The sequence below is a fragment of the Corythoichthys intestinalis genome, chromosome 3 (assembly GCF_030265065.1).
Source record: "Corythoichthys intestinalis isolate RoL2023-P3 chromosome 3, ASM3026506v1, whole genome shotgun sequence".
NCBI classification, from domain to species: Eukaryota; Metazoa; Chordata; class Actinopteri; order Syngnathiformes; family Syngnathidae; genus Corythoichthys; species Corythoichthys intestinalis.
This window is the reverse complement of record NC_080397.1, coordinates 66,936,701-66,958,157: the sequence shown is the minus strand read 5'-3', so window position 1 is coordinate 66,958,157 and position 21,457 is coordinate 66,936,701. Positions and strand designations below refer to the sequence as shown.

Below are 21,457 nucleotides of genomic sequence, written 5' to 3'. Positions count from 1 at the left end.
GATATCAACAGGACGTGTCCCCAAATGTCTCCAAATCAACAGGAAGTGACCCCATATCAACATAAAATGTCCCCGAAATGTCCCAAATCAACAGGAACTGATAGATCTGTATCTACCACAGCAAAGCCCTATCGTAATTTCTCCAGAAATTGCAGTTTCTAGTTGTAACATGTATTTGTTAGATGTTTTAATGCATTTGTATTCATTATAAAATATTTATGTCTGAGTTTTGGGGGGCTTAGAACGGATTAGGGCATTTAAATGGAAAACACGTCTCTACTTACAGAATTTCCAAGTTACAAAACTCTGAGAATATGAGGTCCGGGACTCACAGTGCAAACAGAAAGGGTTTGTGCCGCGCCTTCTCCCATCAGCTCACTCAACTGTTCTTTGGAGAAGGTGCTTAGGATAAAACTAAGGATGAAGAGTAGAGGAAGGACGACTCCCAATGCACCGCATACAAATGAGTTGAGGCGCACACTTTTGTTGTAAGTGGCATCAGTTCTGCAGGTGTACAAAAAGGGGATAGACTGAATATCATGTGTGCAAATGCAAATTTAACTAAAGGAGATCTGAGAGAACAAAACTCCGCTACAATTTGCTGTTTTACCTGTCCTGTTGTAACCTATTGCTGATGGTGGAGCAAATTAAATCACAGTCTTTTTCCAACTGGTCCAAAGTCCTTTGCACAGCTTGGTTGATGGTCTTTTCGATGGTTTGACACACGCCATCAATCTGGTTCACGCAGCGGCTTGGCTAAGTGAGACCCAAAAAAAATTTAAAAAATGGTGAGTGCATCAATTTAGTGTTCATTTGCGTGTGATTGAGGAACAAAAGCAGAATATGGTCATTAAATTTCTGGTTTGGATTTGAGAGGTAAGACTCATGGGATCTACATGGCTGTAAATCAGTTAGCTGCGATACATCATGGTCACTGTCAAAGGTGGCGGATGAGTAGCTGTAGCTTACAACCCCTCGTGTGCTAACCTTATCGCAAAATATGAATCATCTTTTTCCAGGTATCAGCGGTCACCAGGAAATAGATTGCATTCCATTATAATCAATAGCAGTTCAATCTCAAGGACAGTTGGAACTTCAATCTCAGATATGATCAGATCTGAGGCTAAAATCTAGCCCTTTATAGGGCAGGATGTGCTTTCAGAGCCAGTCGTCCTAGTTTAAATGAATTTGACTTCTGTAGTCCTCATTAGAAGGCAATGAGTTAAGTGCAATGACATTTATTTAAAAAACAAACAAAAACTTTAGAGCATTATTCGTAGCATAAATAGTAATTTACTTTTTTAATTTACTTTTATGAATTTAGTTAACATTTAACTAATTTATAATTGCATTTATTAATTTTTAAAAATCACATACTGTATGCACAATGATTAATAATATTATAATAGTACAGGTAGTCCCCGGTTTACAAACGAGTTGCGTTCCTACGCTGGCGTCGTCACCCGAATTTCCGCGCAAGTTGGAATTAACATTTTAAGTACCCTTAATCTTAAAATAACTATCCAAAAACATGTATGTCATATTATTAAAATAAAATTAAAAAATTAGATACTTCTTCCCTCCATTAACATAGATCACACCATAGTTCTTCTTACAACTGACATTTGTCACCGTCAAACTATGAACACACATTTAGAGAATACAATCATGACAGAGCGTAATATAATGCTATAAAGTAAATCAATAGAGACATACAGTGGGGACAACAAGTATTTGATACACTGCCGATTTTGCTGGTTTTCCCACTTGCAAGCCATGTAGAGGTCTGTAATTTGTATCATAAGTTCTCTTCAACTGTGAGGGACGGAATCTAATACAAAAATCCAGAAAATCACATTGTATAATTTTTTAAAAATAAATTTGTATTTAACTGCATGAAATAAGTATTTCATACATTACCAACTAGTAAATATTTCAGCTTTTAGTTCTTTTTTAAGAACCCCTCCTGTTCTCCACTCATTACCGGAAGTAACTGCACCTGTTTGAACTTGTTACCTGTATAAAAGACACCTGTTCACATGCTCAAACTAACAAACTCCAACCTCTCCACAATGGCCAAGAGCAAAGAGCTGTGTAAGGACATCAGGGATAAAATAATAGACCTGCACAAGGCTGGGATGGGCTACAGGAAAATAAGCAAGCAGCTTGGTGAGAAGGTAACAACTGTTGGAGCGATTATTAGAAAATGGAAGAAGTTCAAGTTGACGGTCAATCTGCCTCGTTCTGGGGCTCCATGCAAGATCTCACCTCGTGGGGCATCACTGATCATGAGGAAGGTGAGGGATCAGCCCAGAACTACACGGCAGGACCTGGTCAATGACCTGAAGAGAGCTGGAACCACAGTCTCGAAGAAAACCATCGGAAACACATTACGCCGTCATGGATTAAAACCCTACAGCGTACGCAAGGTCCCCCTGCTGAAGCCAGTGCATGTCCAGACACGTCTGAAGTTTGCCACTGACCATCTGGATGATCCAGAGGAGCAATGGGAGAAGGTCATGTGGTCGGATGACACCAAAATTGAACTTTTTGGTCCAAACTCGGCTCTTCGTGTTTGGAGGAAAAAGAAGGATGAGTACAACCCCAAGAACACCATCCCAACCGTGAAACATGGAGGAGGAAACATCATTTTTTTGGGGCTGCTTCTCTACCAAGGGTACAGGACGACTGCACCGTATTGAGGGGAGGATGGATGGGGCTATGTATCGCCAGATCTTGGCTGACAACCTCCTTCCTTCAGTGAGAGCCCTGAAGATGGGTCCTCCAGCATGACAACCACCCAAAGCACACAGCCAAGGCAACTAAAGAGTGGCTCCGTAAGAAGCATCTTAAGGTCCTGGAGTGGCCTAACCAGTCACCAGATCTGAACCCGATAGAAAATCTATGGAGGGAGCTGAAAGTCCGAGTTGCCCGGCAGCAGCCCCGAAACCTGAAGGCTCTGGAGAAGATCTGCATGGAAGAGTGGGCCAAAATCCCTGCTGCAGTGTGTGCAAACCTTGTCAAGGACTACAGGAAACGTTTGGTATCTGTATTAGCAAACAAAGGTTTCTGTATCAAATACTTATTTCATGCAATTAAATGCAAATTTATTATTTAAAACTCACACGTGATTTTCTGTTTTTTTATATTAGATTCCGTCCCTCACAGTTGGAGAACTTATGATACAAATTACAGACCTCTACATGCTTTGCAAGTGGGAAAACCAGCAAAATCGGCAGTGTATCAAATACTTGTTCTCCCCACTTTATGTGCTTACAAAAACATAACTCAATGGCTACACAATAATACTGAAGAATATAGGTCCAAATCTTAGGCAATTCAACAAAGAAAATGGCAAGTATTAGTGGCACCGGCCCAGCGGTGAAAATGAACGCTGCTCAATAAGCTAGCAGGCTAATAGCGAGCTAACGGGGGGCATTGCCTAGCCTGCGCCGTTTACCCTTTCTCTGCCTTCTTGTAATGTTAATTGGCATTCACCTTCGCTTCCCAATGTGAAAGCAACGCTCGAAACAAACAGAAAATAGCACTGGCGTCAAACAAGTCCGAGTGCAAACTGAGTTAAATTAAATGGCAAATAATATACCGATAGCGTCTGGGTTACAAGTTCCCTTCCTGTGAGTTGTTTCAGCTAATATATGTTTGTGTATGCATTTGTAATTACGTTTACAGCTACAGTATGTGAAGTCACGTGTGAGTGATTTGCTATGAGAATTGTAGATATGTTAGCATTCGTAGTAGAGCTGAAACGAGTACTCGAGCAACTCGAGTAACTCGAGTTTAAAAACTGATCCGAGTAATTTTATTCACCTCGAGTAATCGTTTATTTTGACTGCTCTAAGCATCACGTTTTGCTCAGACCACTTTTAATGCGGGACAACGCGCTGTCACGTGCGGAGAGGAAGAAGGGGGAAAAAAAAAACTTACTGCAGCCGACAGCCACCACAAACGACGCCGACGTTGCTAAATACTAGCCCGCACGATGCTACGTTGGTACAGGTAGCGTCTCATGCGTCTCATAGAGATCACATGTATGTTGAACTAGATGCTAAATGACAGACTCGGCCGCGTCTGGGCAGCTTTAGTGAACAGCCGCCATCTTAAAGCAGTACAGCGCTAAGCGCTAATAAAGAGCGCTAAGCGCTAATAAATAAGATTAACGTTACTGTTCTGAAGTAACGTTAGCCCTGCGGAGGGCTAGGTTTCTATTAATTATGACCACTGTCGACGCTAACGTGTCTTACATACAGGCTTTAACATAACATAGCATTGTGGAGTGAAGAGGGTGTAAAAAAAAAACTTAATCATGCTAGCTATCAATTTTAGCTCAGTAGTCATTGCTGGATAAAACACCAAGTAGCACTGGTGCTAATGTGCTCCAATACAGCCTGTATCACACATTTATTTTGAACACTGCAAAAACTCAAAATCCTATCAGGACTTGCAGTTTAGACTAACTTAAAACTTAACTAGAACTTAAAAATGGCTTGACACAAAGAGAAATTCAATTGAAAGACGTGGGAAAAAATCCAAACTTTTAAGTGATGTGTGTTATCAAGCATAACGGCATTTTTAGGTAAGATATATATAATTTTTTTTGTAATAAGATCTAAAGTTTTTTGAGTGAAAGCAGTGAATTAGTCTTTTTTTTTTTTCTTTCTTTTTTTTTAGTTCTAGTTCCATCTGAGATGCAATTGTTGGCTGTTTTCAACAATATACATCGAAAATAAAGACATTGATTGACTGAAAATGGTTCAAAATTAGATGAAATGTCTTGTTTTCTCATGTATATTTATAATTGCTCTTCACCTAAAAATATATTTGTTTTATCCGATTACTCGATTAATCGATAGAATTTTCAGTCGATTACTCGATTACTAAAATATTCGATAGCTGCAGCCCTAATTCGTAGCATTTAAGCTAGTGGACTTTAGGCAAATTAGGCTAATGTGAGCAGCTAATTTTACATATTGATCAGACTAAATGGATGTTTGAACACCAATTGTTTTGTGTCAAGTGTTTTATTGTTAAAATGCATGTCATTTTTAACATAAGTGTGCATATATGTGTTACAGCATTACAAATTGTCCAAAGTGAAGGAAGTAAAAAGCTTCAAAAAGCTATTGCCTTGTTTGCTGTCGGTAAAACTGAACAACTTCAGGTTTAGTGAGGACAGAACACGTCATATTAATAAAGTAAAATAAAAAATAAGATACTGTGAGGTACAATAAGGTACTTTTTATGCGAAAAAAAAAAAAAAAAAAAAAAACGACTGGAGACAAAACGGCGGATGAGACTTCGGTGTCGTAATGTTGAAATCACATAAGTCGGGTATGTCGTAACCAGGGAACTACCGGTATAACTATAATTGAGATCCACAACATTAACAATATTTGTTATACAAGTATGGCCTACATAACCCAATATATGATGTCCACATATAATGTCCACATAAAGATTAAAAAAAAAAAAAAAACTTTTCATGATATTTATTACTATTGTAGACTCTGATTGAGCAGATAATGCCAATTGATGTGATGTGGCTATTGTGGTATGGTTGGTCACTGTTTGGTTATTCAAATGCAGTGCATATTAGAGTACACGACAAACCTTCTGTGGGTTTGGAATATATATTGTTGGCATCTCAAAACCACATTTGTTGAGACCAGGACGGCGGCACAACTCCTGGACGATCTGCATCATCACTCTCTAGAAAAAGAAAATAGCGGCGTTAAATCTGTTCTTCGTTATCGCCTGATTGTAAAAAGCCTGTTGAGATACCTGTCGATCTGTTTCTTTGCCGGCTTCGTCAGCTTTGCTGAGGTAGAACAATAGCTTATCTCCGCATTTCTCGCTCAGTTTCTCCACAATGTTCAGCGTGCGCTTGCAAAGGGCCTGACCCATCGGGTCAAAAAATACAAATATCAGATCGGACTGTTCGCCTGCACAAAAATTAAATAATAAAAGAAAAGTCTGTCACAACAAACGTACTGTATAATAACGACTTGATGCTTTTCGGACTTACCCAACCACGTGATGGCGTTGTTTACATTAAAAGGGTAAATCATGTCCCCATCCACCAAGCCGGGTGTGTCCACAAAGGTCACAAGGCTAAACTTTTTCTGCTTGGAAGTAGAAATCTCCGCGGACAAGTAGTCCATAACACCTACAATGTTTCATAAATAAACAGTACTGTTTACATGATACAAAGTCACAAATAGCTAACTAGTCGCCATTGACCACGCTAGACTTCCAATTCATTTTGACTGGGAGAGGCTGGCATTAGCCCTCCCAGTCAAAATGGATTAGACCAGGGGTCCCCAAACTACAGCCCGCGGGCCGGATATGGCCCACCTCCACATTTGGTCCGGCCCCCTGAACATTTTTTTTCCCCCCTAATAGTGTTATTTATTTCCTGGCTTTTTTCTGTGAAGAACAAAGAGAGGGTTATTTGGTTATTACCTATTTAATTAAAAGTGTTATTATTATTTATTAATTATTATATTATATAATATTATATTTAGGGCTGTCAAACGATTAAAATTTTTAATCGAGTTAATTACAGCTTAAAAATTAATTAATCGTAATTAATCGCAATTCAAACCATCTATAAAATATGCTATATTTTTCTGTAAATTATTGTTGGAATGAAAAGATAAGACACAAGATGGATATATACATTCAACATACGGTACATAAGGATGGTATTTGTTTATTATAACAATAAATCAACAAGATGGCATTAACATTATTAACATTCTGTTAAAGCATTCCATGGATAGAAAGACTTGTAGTTCTTAAAAGAAAAATGTTTTGATTGATTGATTGATTTTTATTTCGAGCAATAACAACAAAAAACAAAAAACAACAAGTATGGAAAAAATAAAATACAATAAAATAAAAATTAAACAGTCATGATGAATGTAACAAAAATTATAACAACACATACACGTGTAGCTCGAAAAGGAGTGGGAAGAAGCTGAGCCTTTTGAGTCCCACCCCCATTTCACTCCAAAAATTCCATAGGAATGCAGTCACTTCCCTACAACAGCTGTACTAATCATAATGATTACATTGATAATAATAATAATAATAGTTGCAGTAATCATAATAACACCAATATATATATACGCATAATATATATATATATATATATATATATATATATATATATATATATATGCATACATACACATCACTAATAATACATGAGTAACCATTACATATGTACAAAATATTATACATAAAACATGTAATATTTCTGCATACACCCAATAAATGCATACATGTTCATACAAGTTATAGAAATTTTATATTAAAACCGCTCTTAATGTTTTCGTTTTAATAAAATTTGTAAAATTTTCAATCAAAAAATAAACTAGTAGCTCGCCATTGTTGATGTCAATAATTACTTACACAATGCTAATGGGTGCTAAAGCCTATAAAATCAGTCGCACCCAAGCGCCAGCAGAGGGCGGCAAAACTCCATAAAACACAACAAGTGAGCGTTTCACTGTACTGTCATTTAAATCTGTCTGAGCGGGTCATCTGCGTTAATTGCGTCAAATATTTTAACGTGATTAATTAAAAAAATTAACGCCCGTTAACGCGATAATTTTGACAGCTCTTATTATATTACCGTATTGACCCAAATATAAGACGGCCCTGATTATAAGACGACCCCCTCTTTTTCAAGACTAAAGTTGAAAAAAGACTTTTTGAACACCAATTTCTATTAAGAAAATAATGACAGTACATCTGAAACAAATGATTATAACAATATATTTGAGAGAAAAAGCATGTTATTTTGCCTCATTCAAATCTTAATGTCTAAACATTTAAATATGTAAACTAAAGTGCAATCACATTCGTAAATGAATGGCTTCTGGTTTTTGAAATGTAAATTAACCAATCTATTGTGATAAAACAACAAAACTGCAATAACTACATTAACCATCAAAGTGTAACTGTAGTCTTGAAACAAATCTGAATAAGGAAAAACATTGCAATAAAATAATGCAAACTGGTTAAACTTGAGAGTAGCTGAGATCTGTCATGACAGAACACTGCTTCAATGATATCTGGCGCCATCTAGCGTCGTGAATGGATATAATGTCTAGACCGCGAATATAAGACAACCACCACTTTTTCAGTCTTATTTCAAAAAACACCGTCTTATTATTTTATTTACTTTTGTTCCGTGAAGAATCCAGAAAGTGATTGTAGCTTTCTGAAAAACAATCAATTATTACATTTAGGCGCTCCTGCAATCGTCACACTTTTTCTGTTACAAACTGACTCCGGCCCCTCATCAGAGAAGGGAAAAGTTATGTGGCCCTTACAGGAAAAAGTTTGGGGACCCCTGGATGAGACTATCAATGGCAGTGAAAAATTAGCCTTTACAGCAATGTTGTTTTCGTCAACGATGAAGATAACGAAAACATTTCGTCAATGAACAATTTTTCATGACTAATATGACGGGCTAAAAACGTGTCTTGGGGGACTAACGGCCGAGTTATGCTTTTGCGGCAGACCCTCCGCCGTGACCTCTCTTGTTCCTTCACAATTTTCTGACTTCAAGGCGTGTGACGTGTTGGAAATGGAGTGTGATTGATCCGCTCAGACTGTTGTTTCCGGTTCAGCGCGAAATCACCTCCATTGTCAAACATTATTTGGCTACACGCAAAAATGGACCAAACCGACGAGAGTATCAACGAAGAGCAAGTACGACAACTTCTACAATGTCTGTCAAGACATTATGAAGATTGCCAAATGGCAAGCAATTCGTAGGAGGAGATTGCTGAAAATACGGGGCTGGAGGTCAGCCAGCGATTGAGTAAAAAAATGGAAGAACCACCGAGACAAGTGTGTGTGTGATCGGAATCGAATGGCCACACGAAGCGGTGATCCAGTCGGCCAAAAACTGCCAGCTTTTTATCACTTTGTGTCATATTTTTGGTTGGTGCACCAAGCACTTCTGTGAGTCTGTGACTTATTTACGTGTCACACTTCAAGTATATGAAGAATAAAGCACAGGTTTAGTGTCAAAAGAGTTGTTTTGATGGTTAATTTTCAATTAAACAGTTCACACACTTGATACATCATCACTAATTGAGAGTGCCTTGGTGCCTTTATGATAAAATGTTTACCATCAAGGCTTACAGCGCAGTTTGGGAAGTTTCATCGCTGCCAGAAATCTGGCTTCCTACTGGCTGGTTGTAGGACACGGCAAAAAAAAAAAATCGGGCTGGAGGGCTGTCCACAATTCTTTGCAGACCTCGGAATTAAACGCTGGGCACAGTGCTCGACGCCAGTTTGAAGCTAGCCGCCGCAGCTTGCTGGCTTCCACCTGAGGCTAGAATTCGTAATGTGACGGCATCAACAGTCCGACAGACCGCCCCCGAAACAGTCTTCTGCGTCGCCTGCGCATCAACATTTGTATAATCTACATTTGTCAAGCTGAAGATCCACATTAAAGCGTTTTATCGTTGTTAGCATTTCAGCATAGCAGTGTAACCAGAAGAAAACTAGAAGTCATCAAGAGTCCCCCAAAACCCTACAAACACAACGCCACACCCCTCTAAGTGGCTTGCCTGTGAATTACAGAGCAATGCTGCAGAACTATCGAATGCTCACTGACGCCGAAGTCGCTTCGCCGTCACCGCAACGCAGTAGAATAACTCAGGCTTAAAACATAACGAGATGGAGGCCAGTTGTCGTCTGACGAGAATGAGATGAAAATTCCTCATAGTTTCCGTCATTTGTTCACAATGTGTGACATTTTAGCAGTGTTTGATAGTCACTCATGTTACGTGTTGCACCCGCGCCATACAAGCGCTTACTCATGTGCTGGTGAGTACAGGTAAGTGTGTGCCCAATCCAGGTTGCTGTTGCGCAACACTTGGGTCAGGTGCTGCTTGGCAAGTTTTGCTTTCTTATCTTGGTTAGATATACCACGTTCCTTTAGCCTTCAAAGGTTTGGTGCTGCAGTGTTTTCGTCAACAATGACGACAACGAAAATATTTCGTTAACGAACAATTTTTCCATGACGATGACGAGCTAAAAACGCATCTTGGGAGACTAAAACATAACGAGATAGATGCCAGTTGTCGTCTGACGAGGCGAGAAGGAGATGAAAATTTGCCATAGTCTCTGCCATAAATTCACAATGTGTGATATTTTCTTATTGTATGTGTAGTTAGAACGCATTTAGCAGTGTTTGGTCGTGTCACTCATGTGACGTGCTGCGCCTCCCCCGACCACCTCGCCCCACACACAGGCTCAAGTGTGTGCCTATTCCAGCCTCCTTTTGTGAAACGTGTCAGGTGCTGCTTGGTAAGTTTTGTTTTCTTGCCATATTGCTCAAGTCTTTAAAGGTCTGGTCTGAGTGATCATCACACACGAAACTAACTTGTAGCGTTAGCATAGCGTTCGCATTAGCATAGTGTTCGCGTTAGCATTAGCATTTAGCGTGTGACTCCGTGTCTTAAACTCTTGGAAAACATTTTACATACAGTTCGTGGCGACCAGGTAAGTTGAATTAATTGTGAATAATGTGCTGTTTTACTGCTGAGTGTGTATTATCATCATGAAAATGGTGATGTCCTTATGTAGACTCTACCGTTATATGCTTGTCTGTCATAATCATTCGAAATTGTTGGAAGCCTTTTATTGATATATTTAGTCATGGACTAAAACTTTTGAAGTTTATAGACGAAAACATTTAGTAATTGGGAACTAAAACGAGACAAAATTTGTCTCAGTTTTCGTCAACTAACGCTAGACGAAGACATTTTGAAATGACTAAAATATACTAATAAGTATTTTCGTCCAAAAGACTAATAGGAAAATTAAAATATAATGAAATTTACAAGGACGAAAAAACATCTTCAGTGTTATTGATGGTCATAACAAGTGTGTAATTCTGTTGTGCATTATATTTATTTTTATTTTTTAATCCTACAAATTGTTTATTATGTTTTTATTAATTGGCCAAAATAACGTAATTTTCAGGCTATAGGCAATTACTTTTTCCCCTCATTTTGAATCATTTTAGTCCAGTGCAGCTTACTTCTTGATTTATTTAGGTTAATAAGTAACACTTTATTTGACAGCGGCGTCATAAGACCGTCATAATTATGACATGACACTAGAGCTGTCCCGACTAGTCGACGTTGTTGACGTCATCGATGACGTAAATGCGTCGACGGGTAATGACGGGTTAAAAAAAATTACATGCAGATAAAATTTAGAATGGCGGGCGATGCAAGTGGTTGTTACCGGCACCCCCAAGGAGGCCGCTGTTATTATCAATGTGACCGGCATTGTCAGATTGAGCGGAGAGAAAGAAAGTGGGCGAGCGAGAGAGAGTGAGGGAACGAGATCGGTGAGAGTTGGAAAAGTGCGCGGGTAGCGCGGAGTTAAGTGGCTGTTTTTGTTTTGGTCAATAAAAGTATCCATAAAAAGCCATCCGACTTCTCTCGGTGTTTTTATGCACGCCGCCGCCTTCCTGAGGAGGAAATCGGACGAACCGACGAAAACGAGTCAAGTGAATCTCCTCACTACGGCGAGCAGTTGAAAATGCCAAGAAGGGCAGAATTGGTAACACGGTGAAAGCGGAATAAAGCCAAAAAAGAGGACCAGACTAGCCAGGGCCTGAAATTATTTCAAGGAAAATATGAAGTGTGCTACTGTGTGTACTCTATGCTAAGCTGAGCTGCATACCACGGTAGCACGTCGGCTATGAACGAACACTTGAAGCGCCGTCACCCAAGTGTAATTTTCAAAAACAACAAGAAACGACAAGCTAGCGGATTGTAAGTCTATACAACTTTCTAACGATTTTTTTAAAAAATTGAAGTTGCCTTTATGTGCATCGTATCAACGTGCATTATTTAATAATAAAAATAATAATAATAATGATATATATAGATATATATAATGTAATTATATATTTTATTATTATTAAATGTATTAAGATCATGAAAGGTCCCACTTGGGGGGGGGGCGGGGGAAATATATTATATATATATATTATATATATATATATATATATATATATATATATATATATATATATATATTAGGGCTGTCAAACGATTAAAATTTTTAATCGAGTTAATTACAGCTTAAAAATTAATTAATCGTAATTAATCGCAATTAATCGCAATTCAAACCATCTATAAAATATGCCATATTTTTCTGTAAATTATTGTTGGAATGGAAAGATAAGACAAGATCGATATATACATTCAACATACGGTACATAAGGACTGTATTTGTTTGTTATAACAATAAATCAACAAGATGGCATTAACATTATTAACATTCCAGTGATCCATGGATAGAAAGACTTGTTGTTCTTAAAAGATGAATATTAGTACAAGTTATAGAAATGTTATATTAAAACGCCTCTTAATGTTTTCGTTTTAATAAAATTTGTAAAATTTTCAATCAAAAAATAAACTAGTAGCCCTATTCTGTCCTCAATGTGTGTGAGTACACAAATTGACAGATAGCGAACATAAGTTCCAAAAAAAAATCAGACGGTGTGGCAAAGTTGCATGGGCTTTACTGAAGTCATCTCTTTTTGACAGGAGCACGTTTCTTGTACTTTTGTAAAACTGAAAATAACAAGGCAATGTGTCAATAACTTGCATAAATCACAAAATAACATAAAATGTACACACACGTGTCCATTTGAGCAGTAGCACTAGCCAATTAGCTCACAAGCATCTAACAATGTAACTGCATTTCACCATATATGTGAACAAATTCAAATACACATCATCAATAACTGTCTAATGCTCATGAATATAAACAAAGGAGGAATATAACTCACAAGCGATGCATGTATTAGACACAAACAGTGTGATGGGCTATGAGAACTGCCACTGAATACTGGATGCGGACGTTAGCTGGTCTGAATAGCACTGTTTATTAGTGTGAGTTCGCGTCGACATATAATCACGTCAGAAAAGCGCGCCGAAACCCAAATAATCAGCTTCACTGAATCGCCAGCAGAGGGCGACATTACGCCACATAACATATGCAAGTCACACCCAAGCGCCAGCAGAGGGCGGAAAAACTCCATAAAACACAATTAACAAGTTGGCCTTTCACTGTACTGACATTTAAATCTGTCTGAGCGGGCCTAGTGCGTTAATTGCGTCAAATATTTTAACGTGATTAATTAAAAAAATTAATTAACGCCCGTTAACGCGATAATTTTGACAGCCCTAATATATATATATTCTGTACATACATAATTAAAAATATATATGGAAACACAACACTGGCCTGCTTACTGTAATCCATGACTGCACTAATGTTAGTTACTTTATATTATAAAGTATTATTGTATTATTGTGTATATACATATAGTAGTATACTGTAAAATTAATACTATATATTTAATTTTTGTTACTATGACTATGTGTGCCTTTCATTCAAAATAATCGTGATAATATTTCAGTGTGCCCTCGGCTTTATCTATTTTCAGGTTAAAATAAAAAAAAAGTTGGAACAGTTTTTCCCCTCCCCAAAAAAATGCGGAATCCACACCAGAAAGAGCGTCTGAACTCACACAAAGTATTCTGAAAATGATTGTCTGGGACATTGCGATCAATTTTAACATTTAAAACAATATAGACAATGACATACCGCAAAAAGAGTAAGAATTGTTTTGACTCCTGTTAAAAAGGTAACGTCACAGTGTTTCCGTTTACATTTTTTTGCACCCGTTAATGCCAGCAGCATTTGAGCTCATTGTTTGTGATTTATTTATTGATATTTATGTTATTTATTCATACGTTAATAAAGAATGTAGGTGTTCCAAAATGTTTTTTTGTGAATTAATAAGCTTTACCAAAATTTCATTATTAAATTAGTAAAAAATGAATAAATAAATAAAAATTATTCGATTAGTCGACTAATCGTAAAAATAGTCGGCTGACTAATCGGGAGAAAATTAGTCGTTTGGGACAGCCCTACATGACACTGTCATGGGCATTAATGAATGCTTATGACAGATGTCATTAAGTGTCATCGGCAAATTTTGTCCCTAACTCCAATTTATGTCCAGCTCGGATCTTTTACATCCATTCAAAAGTGAGATAATTTGCCGAATGACACTAAATGACATCAGTCATAAACATTCATTGATGCTTATGACAGTGTCATGTCATAATTATGACAGTGTTATGTCAGTCTTATGGCGCCACTGTCAAATAAAGTGTTACCAAATACCATAGCAAACTAAACCAAACTGAAGAAATAATTAGCACAGAAAATGAATTTTAATTATTATTATTTACATCTGTAGCGCTGCAATGCATGCTAGGAGGCATGTTGGACGACAACAGTGTTGAGAGCAGTCTTATGAAAGTCTTATGACACCGCTGTCAAATAAAATGTTATCGGTTAATATCTTTTGGTGTGAATATCCCATAACACCGTAAGGACAGCTGCAGCTTATAGTGCGGCCTATGAAGGAACAAATGCTGTTTTCGTGTCAGATTTAGTGGGTGGCGACTTATAGTCAGGTGGCCGTATAGGCTGAAAATTACGGCAATGACTAAATTGTTAAAGTCCATTAAAGTGCATGTGACAAGAAAAAGCATGTTTATTTCATAATACACGCGGTATTTTATGCTCCTGAATGATATGGGCCGCTTGGATGTGTGTGGAAGCGATCGCTATATTTATTTAGTTTTTTTAATCCCGCGCCATGAAAATGAGTGACTTCCGGCTTCGGTCTTGCATTGAGGACGAGGGCGCTGTGACGTGTACGGATGAAGGCGTCCTCTTCTCTATACAGCTGTACTGTTGTGTATGAGGACTAGGATTCAGCTGATTTTGTGGATTAACCCGTTCATTTTTCGCATCACGCCAGCTAAACGGCTGCAGAAAAATCTTGCTGTATGAGGGAGAGGCGTGTGCGCCTTTTTGAAGTTTCAAAAGGTTCCCATTCACCGTGGATATTGGCCAAAACAAGCTGTGGGACCATTGGACTTAAGAGGAAGTGAGTAAACATTGTGTTTTGTATTATGTCAAATACAGGGATCATTTTAATAAGTAGGTGGCTTGCATTTTGTGGCTGACATGCATGCGGGGCGGCTATTTTTCGGCACAACACCGGCGGCTTGTCGCACATCCACCCGCCGGGAGAGCACTATATTCGGCTTATTGTGCTCATGTGCCCGGTGTTCTGTCAAATTTTCCGACCGATCAGAAATTGCAACTTTGAGTTAAAAATAGCTGCAAATACAGTGATTACAAAGTAAGCACTACAAACTTTCTTTAAATTAAGGACTACTTTACGATTGATCATTGATAGGCATGTAAAAAGCTCTCCTCATGCACATTAGCTGCATGTTAGCTGCACAACAACTGCAGCCGCCCTCCTTTGGGGAACGAGCTGTCAATTGCTCTCCGGCGAAGACAATCGACAACCCAGTCGTCATGTCAAAACATCCGGGCTAGTTATGTGTGATTTTCCGCTTCGAGACTTTGAAACATCACTCGGTTCGGGTTAGCATGTCGGCTAGCTGTCACGCCTCTTGGTTTGTTTACATTCTCCGAAGCCGGGCAGGGGAAATAATATATATGTCCGATTTAGGTGTCATAAAATATCGTTCGGGAGGTGCGACAGTAAAGGTGAAGTCGACAGTTTTGACCATTATGGAGTAATTTTGCCATGTCGTCCTGAATAAGTGCGTTTTTATTATTTCACATTCCATTTAGCACAAGACTGTTATTTATTTACCATGCCATTTATTTAGCTATTGGGGAAAATACTTGGATAAAAAGAATATCCTGTAAAAATATTGAAGTAAAGAGACAGAAACAAAGACATTTTGCAGCTCTCTTCGTCGCGTTTTCCTCGTTGTGAATAGTTCCCCCTCGACGGGCTGAATGGTCCTTCTCAAGCCATTTATTTAGCTATTGGGGAAAAATACTTGGATAAAAAGAATATCCTGTAAAAATATCGGGGTAGAGAGACTGAAAAAATGACATTTTGCGTCTCTTTTCGTCGCGTTTTCCTCGTTCTGAATAATTCCCCCTCAATGGGCTGAATAGTAAAACCGATGAGCCCAGACTCCCCCTGACGTCATCCACCTGTTGGGGACGCTAGAGCCCTATAATGGTAGGCGTGGCTAACCGACAGATTAACCCTTGTGCAGTATATTTTTTTTATACCTCTCGCAGTATTGGGGATGAAGTCTGGCGCCCTCTTGAGGGTGTGATAACAAAGTCATTTCTGAATATTTTTTTACTTGCGACGTCTCAAAATGTTCACTAGCATCAGACCTATCCATACGTATATAGTTTTTATTTATTTATTTATTTTGGATGCCCTCTATGGACAATAAAAGCAATAGTGTGCTATGAACAAAACTAACAATGTTGTATGTAATATATAAAAACAAATCCAAGTAGGAATATTTGATATCAGGTCATTAGAGGCTTGAATATGTTCATAAATTATAACATCAAATTTTTTGGGGAACTCAAAATTTTTTTACAATGGCAATTTCAAAATTTTTACCCCTCTCGCAGTATTGGGGATGAAGTCTGGCGCCCTCTTGAGGGTGTGATAACTAAGTCATTTCTAAATATTTTTTTACTTGCGACATCTCAAAATGTTCATTAGCATCAGACCTATCCATACGTATACAGTTTTTATTTATTTATTTATTTTGGATGCCCTCTATGGACAATAAAAGCAATAGTGTGCTATGAACAAAACTAACAATGTTGTATGTAATATATAAAAACACATCCAAGTAGGAATATTTGATATCAGATAATTAGAGGCTTGAATATGTTCATAAATTATAACATCAAATTTTTTTTGGAACTCAACATTTTTTTATAATGGCAATTTTAACATTTTTACCCCTCTCGCAGTATTGGGGATGAAGTCTGGCGCCCTCTTGAGGGTGTGATAACTAAGTCATTTCTGAATATTTTTTTACTTGCGACATCTCAAAATGTTCACTAGCATCAGACCTATCCATACGTATATAGTTTTTATTTATTTATTTATTTTGGATGCCCTCTATGGACAATAAAAGCAATAGTGTGCTATGAACAAAACTAACAATGTTGTATGTAATATATAAAAACAAATCCAAGTAGGAATATTTGATATCAGGTCATTAGAGGCTTGAATATGTTCATAAATTATAACATCATTTTTTTGGGGGAACTCAAAATTTTTTTACTATGGCAATTTCAAAATTTTTACCCCTCTCGCAGTATTGGGGATGAAGTCTGGCGCCCTCTTGAGGGTGTGATAACTAAGTCATTTCTAAATATTTTTTTACTTGCAACATCTCAAAATGTTCACTAGCATCAGACCTATCCATACGTGTATAGTTTTTATTTATTTATTTATTCTGAATGCCCTCTGTGGACAATAAAAGCAATAGTGTGCTATGAACAAAACTAACGATGTTGTATGTAATATATAAAAACACATCCAAGTAGGAATATTTGATATCAGATAATTAGAGGCTTGAATATGTTCATAAGTTATAACATCAAATTTTTTTTGGAACTCAACATTTTTTTATAATGGCAATTTTAACATTTTTACCCCTCTCGCAGTATTGGGGATGAAGTCTGGCGCCCTCTTGAGGGTGTGATAACCAAGTCATTTCTAAATATTTTTTTACTTGCGACATCTCAAAATGTTCACTAGCATCAGACCTATCCATACATATATAGTTTTAATATATTTATTTATTCTGAATGCCCTCTATGGACAATAAAAGCAATAGTGTGCTATGAACAAAACTAACAATGTTGTATGTAATATATAAAAACAAATCCAAGTAGGAATATTTGATATCAGGTCATTAGAGCTTTGAATATGTTAATAAATTATAACATCAAAATTTATTTGAGGAACTCAACATTTTTAGACAATGGCAATTTCAAAATTTTTACCCCTCTCGCAGTATTGGGGATGAAGCCTTGCGCCCTCTTGAGGGTGTGTAACTAAGTCATTTCTGAATATTTTTTTACTTGTGACATCTGAAAATGAAATGGAAAATTTTTACCCCTCTTGCAGTATTGGAGCCAAAAGTCACTCTTGGAAGTGTGACAACTAAGTCATTTCTGAATATTGTTTTTTTTTACCTTCAACCACTAAAAATATTCACTGGCATCAGAATAACAGTCAACAAGTCACAACAACTAGAAGAATTTTGAATTAACAGAATCTATATAACTCAAACGCACAACAACAAACTACTGAACTAGAACAACAAACAACTCAACTAGAACAACAAACAACCAGTGAGCTTTTTTTTAAAAAAAAAAAACAATTTGCACACTTTTTGGCCATGTTTTTGGCTAAAGAAAATGCCACATTTGCAGCTAATGTTTGATGCCCGTAGTCGGTTAATGCAAAGGCCACATTGCCCACATTTCTGGCTTTGTGGCGTGGCCACCACTGCGGGGTCCACCTGAGTAAAGAGGGTGAATGCATTGAAGAGAGACAGATCCAGCATGATATGATATGGACATTGGCCATCGTAATGTCCTCCAGCAGCAAGAATATGTGGCAGATGCCTGCAAATAACACACACACAAAAAAACACATCAGATGATGTCAGATGACCAGAGAGCTTTGATGCAAAGTTTTGAAAAAGACATAAGATATGCTTACCTGGTCCAAGTGATCGACTGCCGCTTTACACAGATCGTAGTCCAAAATAATCTTGGGCTTTTTTTTTTAGACAATCTGCTGGATAATGTCGTCCGGGCAAAACAGATTGACAGTAGTCTCGGGGCTACTGATCCTGGCAATTGCAAAAAGCGTTGGGCCAGGCAATAGAATAGGGGGCAGGTTGAAGTGCCTCGAAACTTCATTTGTAGAGGACCACACAATTTCTTGGTTTTTGGCAAGCCATGGAGTGCTGACCTGATTCTGTTGTTGTTGCTCCTCTGCTGCTTCTGCTGTAACCGCCTCAAAATCCTAATCATCATCCTCTTCCTCCTCTCCTACAAGTGGCTCAAAATCTTCATCATAGTCTTGTGACACATCATCCTTTTCATCCATTGAGTCTGTGGGACATTCCTCCTCCAACACCATTTTTCTTGCCTCCTCAAGAAAAAATATTCTCGCCATCTCTGCTCACCAGCAGTCACAGGGAGTAAAATGGCCTTTGAGCCGTTGGACCCCATATAAAGTTGTTTACAAACGTGACCATTCACTGAGCCAATGGGAGGAGGAAAAAGTAAAACATTCTACCAATAAGAGTTGAGATTCAATAAACAACTGCATTTTGAATTCTCAAAATGTGTCACATCAAACACCTTTTTGCGCCCTGCAGACAAGGTGCTTTGAAGTGCATTCAAAGCCGCCTTCTGCAGACCTCTGCACGCAAAAGTACAAGCACACACATACGCACACGCTCGGTGACGTGAGAGTGCGCGTGCATGTACAAACGCACACGATTTCTCCCACAGTCGCGTCATAAAGTCAAACGTCACAAAAGTCAACTCATACTGTCCCATTGAACAGGCAAAGTGCGCGCGCACACACACACACATACCCACATACGCGCGTGCACACCCCCACCCTCACACGCGCGTGCACACACCCACTCACACACAAGTGTTCGTGAGTCCACACACTGGCCCGTTCGATCAAAGCTCAACATGAAAACTTGTTTTTTTGGTAGTAAGTAAATGCGTTTGACAATGAGGGATCAATCAAGAAAAATGATAAATAATAGTCTAGTGTCCCCTGCTGGATTTTTTGTTTTTAAGATATTCATCCAGGATCCGTTACAATCTCGTGTCAGTTGACACCCCGCTGAAGCCATACATTGTGTAATCGTGGGAAATGCACTTTCACACACCAGGTGGCAGTGCATCAAAAAACATGAGAAATTGGGATTTATAATGGGAGTCAATGGGGACGAAAGTTGGCGTAATACTCTCTGCGTCACAAAAAAGTAGGCCTCCCACATATAATAATGACAATACCAATTTTGAAATTGTGGATGGTGCCATTTTGAAGGTAAACATGTTTTGACATTTTTTGACAATTTTCAGCCCTCTAGCTTATTTTTTGATATGCTTTATATATGATAATATGATGAGTAACAAAGCAAAACGCCAGGATTTGGCGCAATACTGCACAAGGGTTAAAAGACTAATTTCTCGTCATCTGCGCTTTGCTAAATTGTTGTATATCGTCAAATCGTCTCAAAATATGATTCTAACTCACATAATAATGCCATTTAAGACTTTTTATCTCCTGTCGTATGCTCTTTAAATAACATTTAGAAAGTAAAAACAGATCATAACTTTCTGGAGTGAAAAATCAATGACAAAAAATTTCAACACACCCTGTAAGTGAATTTGCTTAGTCAGTTTTTCGCCATCCCCTCTGTAGAGAATTCTGTTGTCATGGTTACACACAACAGCTCTTCAACTGGCAGCTTTAGCATAGGGCGTGGGACATAAAGCTAGCCAGTGAAGAACGACTGTGAGGCAACGCACTGTGAGATTTCAATACTCCCACTAGAACAGGAGCACTATTGAGACGTGCCCACCACACACACACACCACTATTGACACCCTCCCTCTACACACGCACAAGGAGCGAAGCAGGTGTTAAGCGGCAACACAAATCACATCCTTGTGCTGCACACAGCAAAGATGTTTGCGCTTGCTCATTAGCATTCCTTTATGTTGATCACGTCGGCATGACCACCATATCAATACAGTCATCAAATAGCATGGAAGCGAAAAGGCGTATTCTGCATGCAGTATCCTTAAGATACGTGACGTGAGAAGACAATTCTCTGTCCACACTCCAAAATAGGAAAAAACTCATTGAGCCCTGTTCCAACAACAAATTAGCAACAACCATGACTTTTTTTTAAAGGCTTTTAAGTGGTAAAGTTATCCCATGGATGTATGAAGCTGTAATATTGCTGAGAAAAGAACTTTTTTGACTCGACAGGTCCAACAAGAAACAATTAGTTCTCAAAACTCATTGCGTAGAATGAGACAACACTTCATTGAATAATCAGCAGCTTCTCCCATAAGGTCCTATACTGCATTTCTGATGAGTCATCCTTAGTTGCTGTGCAGAGTAAACATATGCCTGCTATAGGGTGATTCCAAGCGGCGGCGTTGAGGATCAAAAAATAAAGAAGGCTTGTATTCCAGAGCGGAGGACCTGTCCTACGTGCTGTCTCTGACGGTTGGTCATTTCTCAGCAGCCCGTTCCCACCGCCCTGTTTCTCTCACCATACTGCCAGCGCCCAGTGAACCGTCAATCCCACTGCACAGGCACACGTCACTGCCCCCTCCTTCCTTAAATGTCCCCACCCATGCATCCCAACCTTGTCACGCCCTGACACGATCGCCTCGCCATCCCCAGTCGCTGGACCTCGGTTGACGCACGAAG

General features: G+C 38.4%; 1 protein-coding gene and 1 long non-coding RNA gene across 2 annotated transcripts in view; both read right to left on the bottom strand.

Annotated features, from left to right (window-relative positions):
- Positions 1 to 21,457, bottom strand: part of LOC130913514 (uncharacterized) — a 47,487-nt gene that overhangs the window by 9,327 nt on the left and 16,703 nt on the right. The window contains exons 5-9 of the mRNA XM_057832188.1: positions 6,044 to 6,184; positions 5,800 to 5,960; positions 5,629 to 5,727; positions 611 to 756; positions 333 to 504 (exon numbers count right to left, since the gene is read on the bottom strand). Of these exons, the coding sequence (XP_057688171.1) occupies positions 333 to 504; positions 611 to 756; positions 5,629 to 5,727; positions 5,800 to 5,960; positions 6,044 to 6,184 (719 nt within the window). The remainder of the gene's footprint in view (positions 1 to 332; positions 505 to 610; positions 757 to 5,628; positions 5,728 to 5,799; positions 5,961 to 6,043; positions 6,185 to 21,457) is intronic.
- On the bottom strand, positions 17,904 to 21,354 carry LOC130913516 (uncharacterized). The gene is made up of 2 exons (XR_009062777.1): positions 18,698 to 21,354; positions 17,904 to 18,600 (listed from the first exon to the last, which is right to left on the bottom strand). It is a non-coding gene; the product is annotated as an uncharacterized LOC130913516 (long non-coding RNA).